The sequence below is a fragment of the Eleginops maclovinus genome, chromosome 23, assembly GCF_036324505.1.
Source record: "Eleginops maclovinus isolate JMC-PN-2008 ecotype Puerto Natales chromosome 23, JC_Emac_rtc_rv5, whole genome shotgun sequence".
Classification (NCBI taxonomy): Eukaryota; Metazoa; Chordata; class Actinopteri; order Perciformes; family Eleginopidae; genus Eleginops; species Eleginops maclovinus.
This window is the reverse complement of record NC_086371.1, coordinates 17530097-17551445: the sequence shown is the minus strand read 5'-3', so window position 1 is coordinate 17551445 and position 21349 is coordinate 17530097. Positions and strand designations below refer to the sequence as shown.

At 40.7% G+C, this 21349-nt stretch overlaps 1 protein-coding gene across 4 annotated transcripts in view; it reads right to left on the bottom strand.

Moving 5' to 3' along the window:
- ctnna1 (catenin (cadherin-associated protein), alpha 1) overlaps nt 1-21139 on the bottom strand; it is a 72177-nt gene extending 51038 nt beyond the window's left edge. The window contains exons 1-7 of one of the 4 annotated variants that reach the window (XM_063876164.1): nt 20992-21139; nt 18963-19080; nt 18570-18765; nt 12730-12896; nt 12351-12470; nt 10848-11117; nt 7269-7472 (exon numbers count right to left, since the gene is read on the bottom strand). In XM_063876164.1, the coding sequence (XP_063732234.1) occupies nt 7269-7472; nt 10848-11117; nt 12351-12470; nt 12730-12896; nt 18570-18765; nt 18963-19067 (1062 nt within the window). In that variant the 5' untranslated portion in view covers nt 19068-19080; nt 20992-21139. Of the gene's footprint in view, nt 1-7268; nt 7473-10847; nt 11118-12350; nt 12471-12729; nt 12897-18569; nt 18766-18962; nt 19106-20796 lie in introns of all 4 variants that reach the window. The other 3 variants (XM_063876166.1, XM_063876165.1, XM_063876167.1) reach the window with 3 other exon arrangements.
- Between the last annotated feature and the right edge of the window lie 210 nt (nt 21140-21349).

The following is a 21349-nucleotide window of genomic DNA, read 5'->3' as shown; positions in this document are numbered from 1 at the left end:
AATTAAGTAATCCCAAGTGCCAAAATGGAGAGCTTTTAAGGATGAAAGGCAAATCGCATACTTACAATCGGTGCTGCAGCTCTACGTGGTGACAACACATTGTGTTGCAGAAGGGCAAACGCTCAGACAAGCACACCATAAAATATCAATCTCATGAACTACATTTTAACCTGTGTAGTCAAAGTTTGTCACTTTTGCCAATAAAATCACCCATTAATAAAAGTGACAGACAAGTTTATATGAAAGCGCAGGCATATTTCCCATGGTGAAGTTCACCCACACACCTGATAAAAGAGGAAGTAAGACTTCAATCACAGCCTCACAAAATGTCTTTCTGAGGCCATTCTTCCTTCTATTTAACTGTTGAGGGGGGAAATGGTGCGTCTTATCTACCTGCCAGCAGAGCCAATCAAAAAGCCGAGAATTCACCAGCAAAAGATCAAGGGCCAGGTCTGGGAAACGGTTCCTGACAGGCTGTTACTGACAGACCAGTGTTTTATGGAGGCTGTAAATACACGAAAAGCCTTGGGGACACTAAATCTTTTCCCTGTTACATTGTGTGGAGAGTAATTTGTTTTAATTATGCATTTAGATGAGATTACAACTAGATAAATTGAACTGCTTTCACGCTGGTCGTGCATTAGGTTCAGCCCCTTTCACCATTTCCAAAACGAACGGGTTAAAGGAAAACACTTTGGACCATTCCTCCACATCCTCTGTAAGTGTTCTAGTGCTGGATCTATACTATCTTCTCACCCTATAGGATTTACATCATGCCCGTTATTTAACATTTCATAAACTTTCCCCATCACAAAAAAAACTTTAGAATCCCAATTAGAGTGAACTTTGTGCGCAGTTGTTTTCAACTTAAAACTCATCATGGTTCCCTGTAAGGTTGCACACAGCTCAGTAAGGGAAAATGTTCCAAGATCCACTCCAGCCATTTTTTGTTTTAAATGAGGCACAGAGGAATAGGGATAAAGCAAAATTCTGCCACTCACTGTACATGCCTAGGGCAAAAAGACAGCCCGAGCCACAAAAAGAGTGAGCTGTCGGGAGACAAAGGGACACAAACTGGAAGGAAAAGATTGCAAAGATGGAGAATATGAAAAAGAGGATTCAGCAAGGACAAGGGAAAGTGTGGAAAAGGAAAAGCTAAAGAGCTCAGAGTTACGGGACGCTGTTGAGCTACACAGAAAAACAAACCCCAGTGAAGGGAGATGCAGGCGTCCCGCTGCAGTGACCAGGCATGTGCTTTACAAGCAGGTCGAGATAATAATGTATCACTTCACATCATAGGAATTTAAATGTCAGAAGCTTAATATGTCAAAGCTACCTAGCCTCACTCTCTGATGTGAAACAAAACCCTGACAGATGCTGGGAACTAGAGATGCATTATTAATCAAAAGTGGCAGAAACAGTTACAGTCAACACGTGCCATGCCAAACTGTCATGACAATATAGAATAATTGAGGCCACGCTATGTGGCAGTGCTGGGGCTACATGGCCCCAGCACTGCCTTTCCCCTTCACCGGCTGAGTACACAAGCTCTAGTCTTGTTAAATGATCATCACAGTACGGGACAGGGGTAACACTTGGCCCCATCCAATAATACAACAACATACATGCTTTCTATATTTAAAAATGTATTACATTATTCTTTCTCAAATGTAAGAGTCAGCCGTTTCCCCAGATAACAGATTAACGCAAGGGTACACAAACATGCAATGTTGATACAAAAAGAGAAGAACATGGATGTTGGATTCAATTCTTTCATTTCAGCTCCGAAATAAAAGAGGCACTATTATACTGAAATGCTGCGTGTGATCGTGTGTTCTGCCTGCTTTCATTTGTCCCATCCAGTAACATTATAATGTAACATAAATAATGAGGGCAGTTATTTGTCAGTGGTTTCAAAAGTACTTTGTAAATAGACATTGAATACTCTTATTCAAACCATATATGTAGGATTCAAAGACCTTTTTATTCATCGATTTGTCTGTTTTATTTAAAAGGGACCGTAAGGGTGCGGGGGGGTTGTGTGTGTGTATGTGCGTGTGTGTGTGTTTTGGGGGGGCGGTAGGCCTGCTTCGTCGCATGAAGAAGCAGGCAATTTTAGTTTTTTCCAATTCACGACAGTTTTTTAAAATTATTATTTTTTTATGCGTTCTGCAGAAAAGGGAGGCTGGCGTTGGTCACGGTTTGGAATGAGAGAAAACAGGACAGAGTAATACGGCGAATATCACTCTTTTTTTTTTTTTTTTGGGAAGACCTTAGTTAAGGCGGCAGGCGTGCGTCGCTTAGGCGCCCACCTAAGCTGTAAAGTGCTACGGGAAACCCTGGGTATCATTAGTGGAGTGCACACAGAATGAGACTCCAGATCAGAGTTGGAAAACTCACAAAGCTTGTTCCATAACCAACCACCAGATTTCCTATACTCTAAATGGTGACAAACTATGTAGTGTGAGGTTTTCAAAATAATATAAAAATGCATGTGACACTATTGCAGTCATAACACATGTCAGTAGCCCTTTGTCAGTGACCACTGTTGGCCCACTACTTTTTAAATTACCATCAAGGATACTTCCAGTGCATTTAATAGATTATTATTACCTGTAAAGAAAGTGTATACTAAAGCATGAACAACTAAGTGATTGATTTTGAACAAAGCCCAAGTTCGAGTCCTTGACATGCTTTTACTCAAAAGATGGTGAGGTAAGGGCGCCCAGCAGAATGCTCGCCAAAGAGTCTGAGCGAGAGGAAGAAGAAATGAAAAGCAGGGTGAACACAACTTGTAGCTGGAGGGCCTGAAGAAGCAGAAGGGATGGGAGAGAAAGAGAATGAGTTAGGAGTCCATCCAATAGCCTCAGCCGTGAGTGCAAACCCATATGCTGTAATGGCTAGATGCTGTTTAATGACTTGCAGTGTGCCATCTGAAATCAGAAATATCATGGGCATCCAAACACATACAGCCAAATCAGAGGCGAGTACGGCTCTATAGCGTACTCTGCTCGAGGAGCGCATCTCCTGCATGAATTACATATTTCATTGCGCCTCTTCAGCTCTGCTCAAGAATGAGAGCAAACATATCCTCATCAGGCCAATGTGAGGTTTGTTTAGACTGCCACGCTTCATCACAGATGCAGTCAGGTTACCTGTCACGTTGTCAGCAATTGCTTTAAGGCTGCAGGTTGAGACACCAGCCATCTCACCATGATAACCACGTGCCAGCTGCATTTTTAAAAGGTTATCCCAGGCCATTTAATGCACAAGGTGGACATATTATATTTCTCATTGGTTTCCTTCATTTGGACAAATGGGCAACCAAGTCCCTGTCATGTCTACTCATCATCACCACGGTGATGAGATGTGTTCCTGTGTAAATCTGAGGTCCTAAGTCATAAAGGGCTGGAGGAGTCCAGTCAAGTAGAAAACTTGTTTTGAAGCAGAACAGAGATGCTGCATGAATGGCCTGAACCTTAAAATAAACTGGCAGTGTTCTGGATGAGCAATGAGAGCGAGCCCTGGCTGTAATGCCTGAGCATGGACAGCACAGGATTGAGAGAAATGACATATAAACCGAGTTGACATCTCTGACAGTTTGTCATTTTCTCCGTCAATGTCCAGTGAAAAACATTCGTCAACAGTCAATGACTGTAATAATGATCTAGTTACAAATGAAACGCCCACCAGCACGTAAATACTTGAAAATCCTTTATGAACACACTACTGAAAACATGTACTCGCTACCTTTATTCTATTTCTCATATCCAGTGCATCCCATGAAATCCAATAATAAGACATTATTACTGAGGAAAGAATAAATAGATTTCCATTTGGAGCATAAAAAAATATTAAGGATTTAGCTATGAATCGATATACAGCCGTGGAAAAAATGAAGACACCACTTGAGCATTATCATTTTCTCTTGTTTTATTATTAATAGGTATGTCTTTGAGTTGAATGATTTTTTTAATGTATTCTATAAACTACTGAACATTTTTCTCTGTGTTGGAATTCAACAGACACTGGGATGGCTGCCATACATGCAGAGATAAAGATTTAACAGAAGTTTGGAGTGGCCTCTTAATTTTTTCCAGAGCTGTATATCCTTTCAGTATTAAATACCTTCCCCAAAGGACAGTCGAGCTCAGCCTGGCTACTACAGTAATACTACAAAATAGTACTTTACCAAAACAAAACCCACCTTCTCCAGAACACAGAGTTAACGCAATGTTCATAAATATTTAAGAGCCACCTCCATGTGCAGTTCATATCATACCCGCCGGAGAGGTTGTGTTCTGGTCCTGTATGTGTGAGTGTTGCTTAGCTAAATCCCTCAGAACCTCCTTTGAAGATTTCAGTGACTCTGCATGGAGAGCTTGGTCAAGAGCCAAGACACAGATTACTTTTGGATGCAGATTTGCCCACTTATTAAGCAGGCAGGCTAAAGACATCGCCAGATTCTCTGCTATAGTAAATAACCTGGCTCTGCAGACATGCTGCGGATGTACCAGCCCTAAATATGCCTGTTTATAATATAACCTATATACACATACAATACTGTATTTAAATCATTTTACTAACCCCTTGCCTTGCTTATAAGCAACTTAGACAGGGATGCTAAAATTAGAAGTCACCATTGAAGCCTTTAGAGGGTATTTGTACAAATTGTAAATCCATTTACAGCAGTTGCCTTGTTAAGATGTATGAATAACAGCTTGAATCTGCACTAGTATCACACCCTACCTGGCATAACATCCAAACACAGCCACAGGACCACTGTAAGAACTCACTAATTAAATAGGAAAGCTGTGCTTTTTAAAATGTTACCTCGGAAGACAGCGAGTACAGCAGGAAACGGATAAAGTTCAGGCTTATAGACACTACTAAATAAGGCATCACCACAGCAATGACATTTCTGTGGGTGAGTGGCTCGCACTGAAACGCTGCCGTTACAGGGAGGGTATTCAGGGAGTGGTTACGCACAGCCATCTCCAAACAGACAGAAGAAAGATCTGACTGGCACATTGAAAGATACGGTAAAAGAAAAAATGAGATCAGTTGAGGGACAGAATGGATCAGTCACAAGAGTTTCTTAACCCAAAAAAGCCCTTACGACATTAACCTTTTCTACTAAAATGATCTGTTGGGGAAGAACTAGTGAGAGTGCAAACAATCATTATCCAAACATTACAAATGCTATTTCCTACACTGAACATATGAGCAGAGTTTCTGATACTGAACTTATCCACATCTGATCTTGTTACCTGAGGGAAGATGAACACAAGTGCCCAACTGTACTCTTATTGAAGACCATTCTGTATCTTTCTCTGTGAAGCTGCTTTTTTGTTTTTGAAAATGAGACACAATTCTTCAGGGAGTGCAGTGCGGGCTTCATGCCACTCTAACAGCTTGACGGATTAGCAAAGGGTACGTTTAATGAGGACAACAAAAAGGCAGTTTGTATTTATCTGAAACTCAATTGTTAAGTATTACTTTATTTATAAAGATATATGAACAGACTAAGTGAAGCATAACAGCATTTCTTTCTCTTTTCTGTAGAAAGTTGTGTTTCATGGTGTATATAAAGTTAGTTAGCTTCACAACTTGAGAAACTAATGCACTTATGATACCCACTGTCAGCTAAAACCAGACTGTCCCTGTCTTTGGCAGAATAGTTAGGAAATGAAAACACCGTAGTGAAGTGTATTTTATGTTATTGGGTAGTTGCCCAATGACTACTCTCACCCCCGAACAGTGATGTTGATTTCATTGATATAATAGCCTATCATTTATTTAAAAGGAAATATAGGAAAGACCATCTGTCCCACACCAGTCTTCATTAATTCCATCTACTTCCTACCGTTGGGATAGCTATAGGATCTGAAAGAGCTATGTGTCAATGAGTCCAAGTCTTAAAAGTAATTGTTATCCAAGGTTGTCTGACACCTTCTAGCCAGATGTTAAAAGAGTACATTTGTCCATCTCTCCAACACACATATGCCATCTGTTCCATCCTAAAGAGTAATTCTGTGAGCAAGCAGCTGTGGAAACTCCCCATCTTACTACATGTTCTTGCTGTCCTTGAGATAACGGCTTCAGCATTACACTGAAGTTAGCTGTTGTTCTTTGCCTCGTTTTCCATAACGCATTAACATGAATAAAAAAACATTGTGATCCCTCGTCATTTCTACCACTAAATAACATGTTTGGGTGGGGGAGGAGTGTGTGAGTTAGGGTTATGGAGATTAAAACAATTATCAAAAATTCAGATCGAAAACTCCAACAGTCCACACCAGAACCAGGATATCTTGTTCTCCAGTTGAAAGCACAATCACAAAGCACAGGTCACACAGCCCACTAACACAGAGGCGATTACCGTGTGTATAGGACCTCTGCATGCCAACATGTTGCCCAGGGGAATGTTGGCTCCTGGTTTGAGCCTCCCAGGCACACCATCGACTGCATTTTTCTGAATACAAATCCCATCTCCTTTTTCTGGATTTTGCAGAGCCTATGCCCGGATATGGCCCTGAGCTGACACACAGTAGCCTAAAGCATTTGGTGGGTGGAGCTTGTTGAAGGCAGCACTGAGAAATAGACAAATTGATTCTAGGGGGTTTTGTCAGCAAACTGAAGCCTGACCATAACAATGTATGCACAACAAACAACAACTATTATTAAATTGTTTTATTCAAGTCAAATCCCAAACTACACCCACAGCCTTTTTCCTGAGCTAACAAGTTGCAGCAATGGGGAAAGAGCCCTGAGAGCCCACCGCATTGTGATTTGGGCCAATTTAGAGTTTGACATATATAAGGCTCTTTAAACTCGGCACCATAAATATAAAACCAGTGAGATTATATATAAAATCTTTGGCCCCATCACTTTTAGACAATTTGTACAACATTACTATTGACAAAAGTCTCCCTACGAAACGATTTATAAGTAAACTACGAAGACTTGATTAACAAAAGACTGATCGATAGATTATTAATGCTATATACAGGATGGAGCTTTTCTCAACGTCGATGACCTGAGAGGGGTACTTTTATTTGTTCCCAAACAACATTAACAATTTAAACTCCGGTTATAAAAAAAGAAAAGGTTTTAAAATGCAAATAGGTAGGTAGGTAGGTAAGACCTCTGAGATTATAATTTGGAACTGAGTGTCCAACAAAGGCAAAATATAAAGCGAGCTGTTGAGGATGCAGAGTAGGGAGTTGGGTGTGATGGAACGTGTGGGAAATGGAAGGTGTTCTTACATTGCCCATGTACTCCGACAGAAGGTCCTGAAGAGCCTGGCGCACAGAGTTGCATTCAGCCACGATGCGCTCCCTGCGGTCGTCACGTGTGCAAGAAGAGTCGGCCATGAGGGCAGCACCACTGATAATGCTCTCGAGGCGCTCCTCCAGGGAGGGGCGGAAGCGCTCCTCACTGAACGCCAGGGGGTCCACAATGATTTGTTTCTGTAAGGAAAGAGTCAGAGGGGAAATTACACAGGGAGGAAGAACAAAAGATAAAAGTCATCATAGTACATTGATCTTTAATTCTTCAAGCCACAAAGAAAGAAACCTGGCAGGCAGGGAAAGGGCTGATCTGACAGACTGACGGGGGGGCTGGGAACCTGAAGATGGGCCAAAATACCATAACTGGCCTAATGTTTGCTCTGCAATGATAGTTTCATGACTCACTGTGATGTGAGCAGGAAATGAAGGTGTGGTCACTGTTGCCTTTAATGAAGCCGCTCAATCAGCGGAAAATCTGATTGGCTAGTGGAAAACCCTAAGTGGCCCCTCGAAATAAGACTCAGGACTGCCCCTTTTTAATCTGTCAGAGACAGAAAAGGATAATTGGTTATTCAAATACTTTAGTCGGTAAGGTGCAGGACCTTTTTACTATATCCTCTTTGAGACTAGGCCTGCTCTTCTGCTCTGCTGGTAATCAGTGCTTTGAATCATTAAAGGAGAATACAGCTTCAAAAATGCACTCTCTCAGTGCCCTGACTGAAGAAAAAAAAGTCACAAAATGTGACCAATCATCTGGAATGGTACAACACAGCAGAGGAAAGTTCTTGTGAGGATCTGATGAATAAATCAGAAAAGAAAGCACTATCATATCTGCAATGTCGACTACAAGATCCATTTCAAACAACAGATGTGCCCATGAATAGGAAATTATATAATCCCTTATGGGGAAGGATTTTATAACCTTTTCTTTTTAGTCACAGATTTGCCGTAACCTCTCTTTAATATCCGCAGGATGTGTGATTTTACAGGGGTTGACATGCTGGAGAGAGACTGCAGAGGGTTAAGGTATCCACATGACACTCGGGGCGGCTAAAGAATGAAAGTCAAAATTCCCCAGCGCCCAACAAACTCTGGGCTTCGGCAGACACCTTGCTGCAACTAAATATTAAACAATTCTTCTGTTAGAATGGAGCTTTATTAGACAGCCCTCCCTCTATCACAGCCACCTTCAGCCCCCTCTTTCCGTCTCATCTGACCTCCTCTGCTTGCGTTCATATCACCATGGCAACAGGCACACGAGAGACACGGAGGAGGAAACGCAGTAAGAGAGCAAGAGAGAGATAGAGAGAGAAAAAGAGAGAATTGGGGGGGTTGACTCATTTGCTAATTTTGCTTTGCACTTGAAATTGGGCAGCAGAAAGGATCTACTCTGGAAAAGGCAAGGCTACCTGTAAAATAATCACTGAAGCAACAGTTCCAGACTGCATTGTTGACACTTGTTGTATGTAGATTAATCATTTGGCACACCATCTGTCAGACGGAAATGCTTTTATAGTTCATATCAGTCTAACATAAATTTCCAGGGCTGTAAATCGACCGGCCCGAGTGGCCAGGCTTCAGTCTGATCCTGAAAACAAAATCTTGCAAATTGTTGTTCCAACACTCAGACAGGAACGGCGAGTGAGCGAGGCTCATTGCATTATCAAATACATCGACTTTCTGTACCTACCAGCATCAGGTGACCATTCGTTAAAAATACAAACAGTTGAAATGGTTTAATCTTCTTTAGATGGATCAAAGAGACTCCTTTGGAAAAGAACGTTCCCTTAATGAAAGATGCTTTAAGACTCATGCCTACGATACTCCCTTTGCTTCCTGAAAAGCTTTAGACAATTTTCTGCTAACTTTTTGTCAAAAGCTACTGACTAATGAAGAGTAATAGGTGAGCCTGAGCCTTTCAACGACAGAAACAGGGACAAGCCCATCGGCATTCAACTACCACCTATCCTACACTCACATTTTGGGAGAGGCGCTCCTGAAAAGAGACTTCCTGGTTAATTTCTCTAACATAATATTGTCCAAAACATTTGGTTTTTGCCTGCTCACTTCAGGAGCAGTCACATAGATCCTATCGTCATGTTGTCAATGTCGACAGAGGAATTACACATGTTAAGTGAGAATTACATGTGTGTAACTGCGCAGCCGGATAATCGCTTGAGATCCTATCATTAGGGTAATTATCATACACATCTATTTACTTCAATGGTTGTTTCCTCTCTTGCATATATAAAACAAATACCAACTGGCATCCTGTGCTGCATCAACAGAGTAACAAAGGTTAAGTGTAATTAAACATTGCATCATATGGCTCGGGACACGGAAACATTAGCCTGCAGATTGAATCAGTCAGGTGAGGAAATAAACATTGCTGCAGGACGAACACATCAAGTTCCACACCGCTCCTCGCTGAACGACCAAATAGCTGATCTGCTCAAGATGAGACGTGTCGAGCGGTACAGCAGAAAGCTGTCCTTCTATAGAGCTCATTGATCTTGTTGTTGTGGATCTGTTCAATGTCTTTGGAATCCGTCAAGAATGTAATCTCTTCTGTTAATAAAAAGGTGCCTTACAGGTCTGACAGAAGTCAGAGGAAACAACATCAGGGTAATCATGTTTGCATTTATCACCCCAGGCAGCATTAAGACGCTTAGCTCAACGTTTTATCCAGCTGCTATCTTGATGTTGTTTCATGTCAATATTATGATAAAAAGTATGTCATATTGCTCTTAAGCAAGCTTAGTTACATTTTTAATAAATAGTAAGCTATCTTTTGCCAAATTCAATCTCGACCATGTAACAACTTTTTAGGCTATTAAAGAACAGGTGCCTGAACATGTTGTTTGAGTAAACACTGGATGACAACTCAGTTTCAGGGGTTTAAGGTTTGAGCATGAATTTATGAGGAACTAAACAGCAGCACGGAAAGCGTTTTTAGTAAATTAGGGTGCCCTGTACTAAATGTCAAAATGTAGTACACCGAGGTACTTCTTCAGCTTGCCAACTTGTACCCCAGCTGTATTCTTTAGAAGCAGGCTACCTAGCAACAGTATAGCAGAACTTGGCAGCTACCAGCACAGAAGGGGTTAACTGGATTTATTTACAGGATATATTTATAAGACCAGCCTGATGTGATGCGTCTGTCTGAAAGCTAGAGCTGCGTACATATCCTTCATTTGACTTACAAGCAAATCAAGGAATGAGGTTGTAGTGACTCAGGAACATATTCAATGTACCCCAAAGCCATGTCCCATTTTGTCCGCATATCTCGTCCTAATTTCCACCGCACCCTGAGCCCTTCAAGGCTTTTTGGTCATGTTATGATTCAGTTGGGTTAGGTGCATAAACTAACATTCTGACCGAACTATAACCTTCCTGAACCAGACCTGATTTACACAAATACTTTATCATACATTTGGAACTGAGCCATGCATTTGTTAGAGAATCTATTTGTGTTAATCTGGCAGATACCTGTATGCCTGGTTGGTTTAAAAAAGTGAAATGGGTTGTGACTTGTAAGCCTCTCATTTGACTTACATCAAAATTGTTGAGGGCGTAGGCGAGCTCTCCACCCCCTGCTGGGTGATTGAGTGCTGAGTCCTCAGTAGTGGTGGCCTGAGCAGCGTTGGAGATGCTGGAGACGGCGCTCTGCAGCTGCTTGTAGATCAGGTCACGGTTTGCCTTGTAGGCTGCCACGTCAGGGTGCTGGAGGCAGGCACGAGACGCCGTGTACAGCATGGGGATGTTCCTCTGTAGCACGCCGCGAGCAGCAGCCATTTGGTCCTTGTGGTGGACGTCCTTGAGCTCCTAGCGGATTGAGATGAAAGGGAAAGTAGAAAAGGATGAAAAAAGCGGGTTAAACTGGAGGATGGAATACTTACAGGGGGCTGGATGGTAATGTACTTTAGATTCCAAATGGGCCTGTCATGCCCTTATAGAGACGCTAAGTGTGACAGAGTTTGTTCTGGATGACCCAGATTTATTTCTGTCCCCTGTGGCAACACAACACAGTCATAATCAGGCCATTATAATACGCCTTTGCAAATTAATGCGTTGTTATTCAGACCTCAGCATTATATTACAAATACATCTTCATAGAAGACAAGAGATAGTGATCGCTGGCATAGATTTATTGCAGAAAAAAAGCCGCTTGCATACACAAAACAAAATCCGCCCTTCCAAATGGAACTACCAGAGCTTTCATCCAGCATTGCCTAGGACATGCGCTTAGGAAAAAAGCAAGCCCCATTACTTCCTGCCTTGACTTTGGTTAAACATATCTTCCCATTCATAAAAAAAAAGTGCAATGACAAGTAAAAGCTATTTCCTCACAAGATAATCACTGATCATTTTGGCAAGTTTTCCATTTAAGAGGGGGGGTATTGTGGAGAACAATAACTGTCTAGTCTTGGAGTTTTTTTTAAAGTACAATTATTGTTTTCTGTGCTATTAAAGCATGAAGCTACTCAAAAACTTTTTCTTCACATAAAAAAAACACCTTCGATTTGCAGAACATTGCACCAACTGAGGGTCTGCCGACAGATTCAAATGATCGGCCTTCAGGATGCAGCCCAAATGAAAAAGCCTTCACAAAGCTTTCTCCGTTGGTTAGGTATATGCATCCCAAGGATCTGCACCAAGAATCTTATGAAGTTGTTTCATCTTGAAAATGCATTATGAAACACACTTTACTGTTGACTACCACTTACACCATAGTGGAGAAAAACGACACGCTATTTCTCATCACAAGGTAATGGTTTTTGTCACATTTGGAATCAAGCCTATATGCTCTTTTCGTGCTCTCACGGTCCACCTCATTGCTAGTGGTAATAAGAAGATTGTTCATGCTTACAGCATCTAATCATCCATCTTAAGCACTGCTTACTCCCTCCTGCCACTGTACCGTTTGTGGGTTGAAAGGCCTATTTTGTTATGAGTGACACAACCACTAATGCCCATTCAAGGTACCCAATAACCTTCCACCACAGATAATCATCACAAGGTATATTTAAATCATTAATTCTACGAATGGTTTAATACCTGCTGTCTCTTGGCTGCCATCATGTTCAGCTTGTCCACCTCTGGTTTCAAGGCCTTATATTGGATCCCCAGGTCCTGCTCTGTTCCAGCATTTCGCACTTTCACAAGATTTTCCTCCACCTGAGCCGGGAATGAAGATGTTAGACAATACTTAGCGAAAAAAATACAGTTCCTTCTTAAAATTTTGAAAATGTAAACAAATTGGATAGACTAAGTTAACTAATTCATAACATTAAATTTCACTGCTCTAAGTAAGTTCTTAGCGGGTAATCGTGTTGTTATTGATAGCTGATCAAATAGGACACTATTCGAATTTGTGTAATTAATTATATTAAGCTTGTTTATATGTAAACGATCCAAAAGAATGAAGCTATCTCACCAGTTTAAGCTGCAGCAGAAGCTTGTAGACGTCAGACATGTCTGCCAGCACGAGCAGATGTGTGACTGCAGACAGCAGGGCTCTAGCAGCACGAACCATATTGCCCCTCTTCACAGATGAGCAGGGGTCTTCTGCAAACTCTCCAGAAGCCTGCCGCATTGCATCACCTGAGAATGAGTGACAAAACAAAACGTCTGCTCTAACTGCAAGGTTGAAAATGAAACTTCAAATGAAAACAGGTTCAAAGACTGACTTTTGAACTTGTGAAATTAAAAACTGAACTATGAACTCTAGGTAGTCTTTGAAAAGGAAACAGACTTCTAATCTTTTGCAACACAAGGAAAAGAAATATATCCATATCTGTTTTGTTTGTATTATCTAGGCAGGGTGCCTCAGCAAAAGGATGTGATATTTTAATATGACACCAAAACTAGATAGAAAGAAAGCACGATAACACATGAACTCTTTTTCAAAGGCAATGAGCCTTCCTTTGTTACACATTAAATCAGGCAAAATTCTTCACGTATAAAACCAATTCATTTCTAGTAGCATAACGCTACAATAGCAGTAGGCGTAGTAATACTCTACAGGAGCTGACAGCACAAGTCTGAGAGCAGTCATGGCCCTCTCCAGGCTACAGTTAATTGCTGTGAAGTCTTCATCTAAGACAAAGGGGAGTATGCGGGAAACAGGCTGACACGTTTCCCCTGCCTGCTTAGAGGTCAGAATGTGTCACATAGAGCGACAAAGACACACACAGACACAAACACCTCTTCAATGTCCAGTTATCATTTCTGCTTGCACACACAGCCCCCTTAAAAAGAAAAAAAGAGGTCACAGCCCCTACAAAGGGCTCACTGTCTGGATTGTCCAGCACTATGCTTTGTCCTACATTGGATGGGCCGGCACAGTTGATTGCGCACACAAATGGACTTTGTAAGCTCACATTATGAACAAGACAGTAAATCCGTAAATAGTTTACTTCTGCTGAGACAATTTCTAATTCTGAAAAGTCCTATACAACAGCCTTTTCTGCATCAGGGATCAAAAGCCTGAAAAATGAATGTACTTCTCTTCACTTTCCTATAAAGGGAAAAGCTTTGTCTTGGCACCGACACATACTGATATGGTATATAGTATGTTTTAAGTCAAAAAATAAGTAGCATATATGAAATAACCGCATGGACTATACACACGTTTTATAGGGCAGACATAACGTGGTTATTCCTAGACTATATGAAATCCAACAGGCCAATAAAAATGGTTTAGCAATATTAATTCAATCGTATGTACTGGCTATGTGAAGGATGCAGAGTACGAGCTGAGTACTGTCGCTGCTGAAGTGTCATTGTACTCTATCACTCCAAGATAACAAGGAAGCTATATTTAGAAACAAGGTTAAGCGACTTCTTGGATTTGACCTCTAATGTTTTCTGTGTTCTGGCCACATGCGGTCATTTGATAAGACCCCCCCAAATGATGTTTGCTGTGAGAACAAAAGGTGACTGTGTGACAACTTAGATAGATTGTTTTCCAAATGTATCTCCAACTACAGCTCCTTTTATTTTCCTCCACCGCACCACTTTTCCGCCCTCGCGTCTGAACATCCATTGAGTCATGCAACTCAGAATAACTACATATTTTAACTTCAGTAGCAACGTTTATAACTTGAGCAGAAGTCAATTTTCAGTCTGTCCAGGTTTTAAATTCATGCACCGACTTGAATTCATGCCACCTTTTAACTAAGATCTGGGTTAAATCGAGACTGAACTTCAGCTTTTACTTTATCTTTGTATGTCAATTGGACTGTGTGTTTAGATCAAAGAAATCAAGCCAAGTTCATACATTTGCTCGTAGCCTTTGTAAGAACATCATGATCTAGCCAGACTATTCAACCTCCCTGCTTCCAATATTAAGCGTATTTAAGCCTTTCCCCACACAGTGATGTTCATATTCTCAAACTTGTAGAAAATAAACAGCGCTGTGTGGGGAAAGGCTTAGATACATAGATACTTAGAACATAAAGACGATCTATTGTAATCATTTTGCAACTTGTAGTGGTATGGATTTTCTTGTCATGGGATTTTAATAAATGCTTATCATGTAGGAAGATATTATCAAGATATTGCAAGATGAGGTGTGTTATTTGTGTGTCCAATAGCAGACATTTTAATGCAATGTAGAACAATTCTTACAGGTGAAGCATTAAAACACTGGATCTAAGACTGTTCATTTCAAAATGGCAAAACACTGAATAAAAAGATTGTTCTTGCTAATAAATGCTTCAAATTATATTCAAAGTGAATTGTTTGACCCATGAAATTTGTGCCCCTTCAGCGTTCTGTGAATCAGCTGTAAAAAAGATGCAAACTGTCCTAAATGAAACCTCAATGATCGACATAAGAGTAGGCTAATGCAGCAAGTTAGTGTATTGACTCGACCGAGAAAATTCAGTGTCTGAAAAAATATAAACTCTTCGGCTTCGTAAATGAAACGTCAATAACGAGCCATCAGCAGTCCCCCCTCCCCGAGGTAGGTAAACTGACAACCTGTGAGCAACCCTGATAAATGCTGCTTGCTGTGCTAATTCACACCCCCAACATTAGCTTACGCCAGCAACATGCATGCCCACCAGCCCTTTCAGTTCAATACATGCGCACTTCGATAATTACTTACTGAAACTCTACTCAACAAACAGTTTCAGATATGTGCAAGCATTGGGACAAACCGGAGAAATATGTAATTCTCTCCCTAAATAGATGCTTTTTAGTGGAGCCAGCATAAGCATTTCATTGCGTCATTCAGTTACATTGATGCATGAACAAACAGCTGTGAAAACAAAGTGACTGTGGCTTTAGTCGTTCATCTGCAGCAGCATGGGGTGCAAATTACTTCTGCTCCCAATTAATAAATGATCTGTGAAATGTTGAATTATCACTTTGAATATATATAGAAAGAAAATACCGTCAAATTTCAAATATATTCTTTTTGGAACCCAATTTTAGATGTTCAGATATTTTTATCTATCTACCAGTCCGAAACTGAAAAATGTTGTTATCACTCATGACAGAAATGATACGCAACCCTAACATTGTTGCCATTAAAAAAGGAGTTCGCATTGAGACACTCGGATGTAAGCGCTCATGTTGGGACATTTCTTCAATGGATAAAAATAAGAAAATGTCAATGTTTTTTTGAGATTATTTAATCTAATTTTGAAGAAAAGAAAAGTTATACTATCAAAACTGTAGAACAGAGATATCACACAGATTCTGATCATTTTACGCCAACAGAGAGCAAAAGCAGTTTGAGCAAATGATCGACAACACAAACCTCAAACACAGTCGGCCCCTTCAGGCTGTTGTTCCCCCCCGTGATCAAAATCAATAAGGCCATTTTCAGGGGGCAGATAGTGATCAGTGCTCCTTTAATAAACTTCCATTCATCTAGCGCTCACCTGCGGCCCAGAGTGCATGATGAAATGATTCAAATGTATATCACACATTAAGCGTACCTGACAGCAGGACAACAAAGACAAGGAGGGAGGGGAACGGCAAGACCGAGAGAACAAAGACAAAAGGCAGACAGTAAGGCCTGCGTATAGAAATAAAATCTGTAAAAAAGGGGGGGTAAGAAATGACTAATGATTTTTTGTGAGGAATGTGGTAATGAAATTGGATTTAAGATATTAACAGAATATATTCACTGGGGAAAATCCTCAACTTTCAAATCATTTCACAGGAAAAAAAACATGGGGTTCTACTATGTTTATTTTATTTTGATTCAGGTATTTGAATGATGCTTCGATTGTCCGTCAACATGATATTCAGCATAAAAATGGTAAACTTTTTTGTGAAGCAATTTGAAAGAATATGCCATAAATGCATGTAGGTGTTAACTTAAGACTGAGGGCCCAATGGATAAAAAGAGGGGAAGTGAATGTGTCTGTAACCTATTAATAACTACTTGGAATGTGCTTTGTCGACCGCCCTTCTTAAACCGGCGATACTTGCAGTAAGTTTAGCGGAACCGGCCTGATAATAACAGTTATAAGTGCGGCCATGTTAACCCTTACGTGTGCAAAAATGCAGGGTTTTAACAGAACGATTGACCTGAAAACCATTCAAATGTTGACATAGAAGTCGACTGTCCTTAACCACAAAGCTTTAACTCAAACTACTGGGTACAGCACTAATCAACTCACTGATAATGATCATGTCAGACTTTTTTTCTACCATTTTAAAACAGCTGGTAAGCCACAGCTGGGTAGAAAATGCTTTCTGAATCGAGGGGTTGGTGGGGGTTGTTACTCCACTCAATAGCCGTATTATCAGTCCAAGCACGCTCCACCGAGCAGCATGGCATAGCTGACAGCCAGGCCTCGGCACCAGCTAACAACAGTGAGTGAATTCCAGCCCAGTGACAGCTTACCACAACTACAGTAACATTCCTGGGCACTGAGCACTGCACAGGCTATCAGGCGACATGTCATCTACCTCCCAACTACTCAGAGCGCAGCTCGAGCAGGGGACATCTAACTCGCTGGGCATCTGGGGAGAAAGACACAGTGACACAGATGTCGCTTCACAAGGTGATAACAGCCACCCTCAAGTCAGAGCTCCCCAGTCTCAACAGTCTGCTAGTGTGTCAAAAGACAGTCAGATATCTGAAGCAGAGGGGAATAAATGACACTTTCAAGTGTGGTTGTTAGATGATGGAATCTGCCATCACAATCCAAAATGTAATTTAATTGGGAAACCGACTGGCTGTTAGGGGGAACATTCTGGTTTCGAGATGCACAAGTTGTTGATTTGTCATACAATTATCTGGTACTTCACTTAGCAACTCAACCAATAATCTTAAACACAGACGGCAAGACAAATCCAGACAGCCCTCACTCAATAATCTGCATAAATAAGATTACTATATTTCATCAGACAGTATAGCCATCTTTAGCTGTGGAAAATAGGCTAAAAACAAATATATTTTTAGGCCGACACAAATATCCATTGTTGCCAGTGCCGCTGTTGTGAATGGGATAATAAATGAATCAAGCTGAGTGTATGCTCATGACAAATGTCAGACACTGCTCAAACGCAAGGGGTGAAGGTAGGTTCACATTATAATGGATGACTTTAGTGGAACTATACTGCAGGGCTGAGTGATATATACGGTAGGGCTGGACAATATGGCTGAAATTATGATCACAATATTGTTAAGAAAATGCTCCTATTATAGATTTAAATCACCTGTGTCCTTTTAATGTAGTATAATCCTACATTGAACACGTATTGCTTGATTTAAAAACATGTAACAAAAAAATGAAGTGTACTAGATGTTATTATTATTCTAATATGCTGCTATGATATACAATAATGTTTAATATATTTCATAATATTGCCCATCCCTAATTTGTGAAATATCTTTATTTTCTGACCAACAGTGCAATATAAATTAGGATTTCGTTCTACTTACAATAGAGTCAAGTTCTGAAACAGAGGAAAAAATAAAAGGGGCATTATGTTCTGCAAGCGCAGTCGTACTAAACTACGGGCTACATTTGATCATGGTAAAAGGCAAGGCACGGACAATGGTGTATAGCTTGATATGAAAGTGAACCGTCTGCATGCTTTAATGAAAGCTCTATTAATGGGCTCTCTGAATTCCCCATGGCAAAAGGGAAATCTATCACGCTCAAAGCATATCCTTATTTCAAGGTCGTCCACTGGGGCAGATGATATGTACATACTTTATGATTTATTTATCATCCCTCCTATCTAAAGAAGCACTCTCTACAAGCTGGAGACCACACACACTTGCAATATGCATTTCCAATATACCTTGCTTGCGGACATCTTCCACAGCGGCAGTCAGCTCATCCTTCAGGAACTGACTTTCCTTTGCAATCTTCTCTCCTTTATCCAGAAAGTTTTGGGTGGCATTCTCCACAGATGCTGCCAAAACATGAGCCTTCTTAGAGCGTCCTTTTTTCTTGTTGGACGGGCCTTTGTTGCTGGAGTTGACCAAAGTGGTGACCTATGGCAGGAATACAGAATGGGATAATATGACACTTGCTATCTTTTAAAGAATTCTAGCTGCAGAGCTCCTTTTACTCTCAATTAAAACCAACTCTGCTGCAAGCGATTGTATAGTAAAGCACTTTCGGAACATCTAGCCAGCAATCTAAACCTGTCCAGTTACTCAAAATAAAAACGCAAATTGTTTTTCATTACCTGGGTCACCAGAGGCTCCAGCAGCCTCTCCACTGCCAGAGTACGGATCTCCAGACTCTTTGGGTCCCATTTAAACTTGATGTTAGCCGTGTTGATGGTTGTCATGGTGTCTGGAATTCTAGGATAAAAGAAATGACAAAAATCTGAAAAGGGTTTGAAACCTATAAATAGGGTGGATGGGTAAATGTCATTCTTGAGATTCTAGATAAAACACAATTAAGACTGTATCAAACATGAACACTGAATGTCTATCTAAGATGATCGTGGCTGTACTGTATACATTGAAGTCTACGTGGCCAAGATAACCATGTTTGCTTACTAAATGAAGCAGCCTTTATGATTTTGAGACTAGTCCCCAAAAAGTCTATACACATATCAAGGTTGTTCTTTGAGCCAGTAATGCCCCACTCCTTGCAGAATGCCTGCAAGAGGTATAGCACAGTAGCACTATGGCCCAATTTCGATTTTTCTTTTCAGGCAGCACTACAACTCCATTGATTAGCTTTCTAACATGGAGGGCCAGGGATAATCAGCCAGCCCTGAGGGGCCTCAGCTGAAAAGTTGGTCAGCAGCATTATGAGAAGAATGTCGTAGACAGCAACTAACCTACATTGTCACCATAGAGGCTCGCATACAAGAAGCCTCAGGAGAACATGTGAATGATGGCTACCAAATGTCAAAAGTAGTGATATTGATGAATGGGTGTGCTTTCAATTTTGCCTAAAAAATCATGACTAATGTTAACATTTGGATGGGGTATACTTGTGAGCTATGGCCCCTTTTAACTTTTAATCAAAAAAGCCAGCCAGAATGGATGGATGCTAATTGTCTGGCACTGTTGTAACTCATTTTATCATGGAACACAATGTTAAAGCACTTTCCAACTACTCTTATACGATTTTATAATTACTCAACCACTTCAAGGTTTTTCATGTAGTGAAATTCCCAAAGTTCACCTCACCAAACCACCCTAAATAATTTCTGTGTCAGCATCTAACCATAAAGATAGTTGTTGTGGTATTTACTGAAGTATGGCCCTTATTCAATAAACGGATTCTACCAAGCAAGTAGTTAAAAACGAGTCTACTAACATGTAACTGGGACGGTGCATGTGAAATCTCGTTCACTTCCTATGTAATGGGTGTGGCAGAGACTGTTATCTGAAAATTTGGTCAACAGAAACCAAAACTTTCTTTAAGGCTAGATAAAGCTGGGGGTATATGCATATGACTAGGATGAAATACATCTTTAACTTCTCGGCAAATTAAGGTTGAATTATTTACCCTGAGAAACACTAACAAAATGGCGTATTTATGAACATTGAAATGTCTTTTCGTAACAAGATACGTCCTTACTACAATGACACCATACTTTGAAAAGCAACAATATGGGTTCCAGGTTAACTAACGATAGCCGGGCGCTAATACTGCAGTTAAATAGCTTACGTTGCACCTGTTCTAGCTAACTTTATCCAAGTTAATGTTGGTTTAATCCAGCTAAAGTAACGTTACTCTACATTTTAAAAAGTGAACGTTGTGATTTGAAGATATAAAGACTGGTTTTGGGCGAATTAGCCGATTTTGACCAGGAATGGTCTAATTAATAGGCCAATTGTTAAGCCAATTTAGCTCACCGTACGGCATGGAAACGTTACCTGCTAACGTACAAACACGACACCTTGCTAATGCTAATGCTAACCGACACAACAAACACAAACGCTAACTCCATAAACCTATTCAAACACGGCTTAACACTTTAACTGTCGTGTTAATGCGCTCTCCAATGGACTTTTTCATGTTATATATAGAGTATTAAGTTAACGATGTAAACTTACCGAAAACAATCCACTAGCAAAACTGGAGTTTAAAAGTTCAAAATGGAGGAATGGGAAAACGGAGTTGCTTGCCTCAAAAGTTTTCCTCCCTTTTCCTCCTCTCTCCGACTCCGGGTACTTGACTAACCCTACACTGGATTAACTCTCAAAACAATATCAGATAAAGACAAGACCAGGTTTTCAGCAGTTCGTTACCTGGAAAGTTTCGGTGAAGAATGTTTCGTTGTCGCAGAATATTGCCCAACAATGGACCAGGCAGAGGGGGGGCTGGGGCGGTGACCGAGTTCCTGAACTTCCTGGCAGCGGGGAAGGGCGACCACAGGACACAGCAGGCCCGCAAACAAGGAGGTGTTCAGGGCGTGGCACTAACTGTTTGTGTCCATATAAGGTTTAAGTATGGCTTACAAACATCCACGGAACCACCGGGCCCAGCCTTGGGATAACAGTTTCACCTATTTAACATTTAGTCTGAAGAAGAACTAGTTAAAAAGCTTCAAGTGAAAGAGTTAAGTAGTAATCTATAGGAATATATAGATTTCAGAGTAAAACAAGA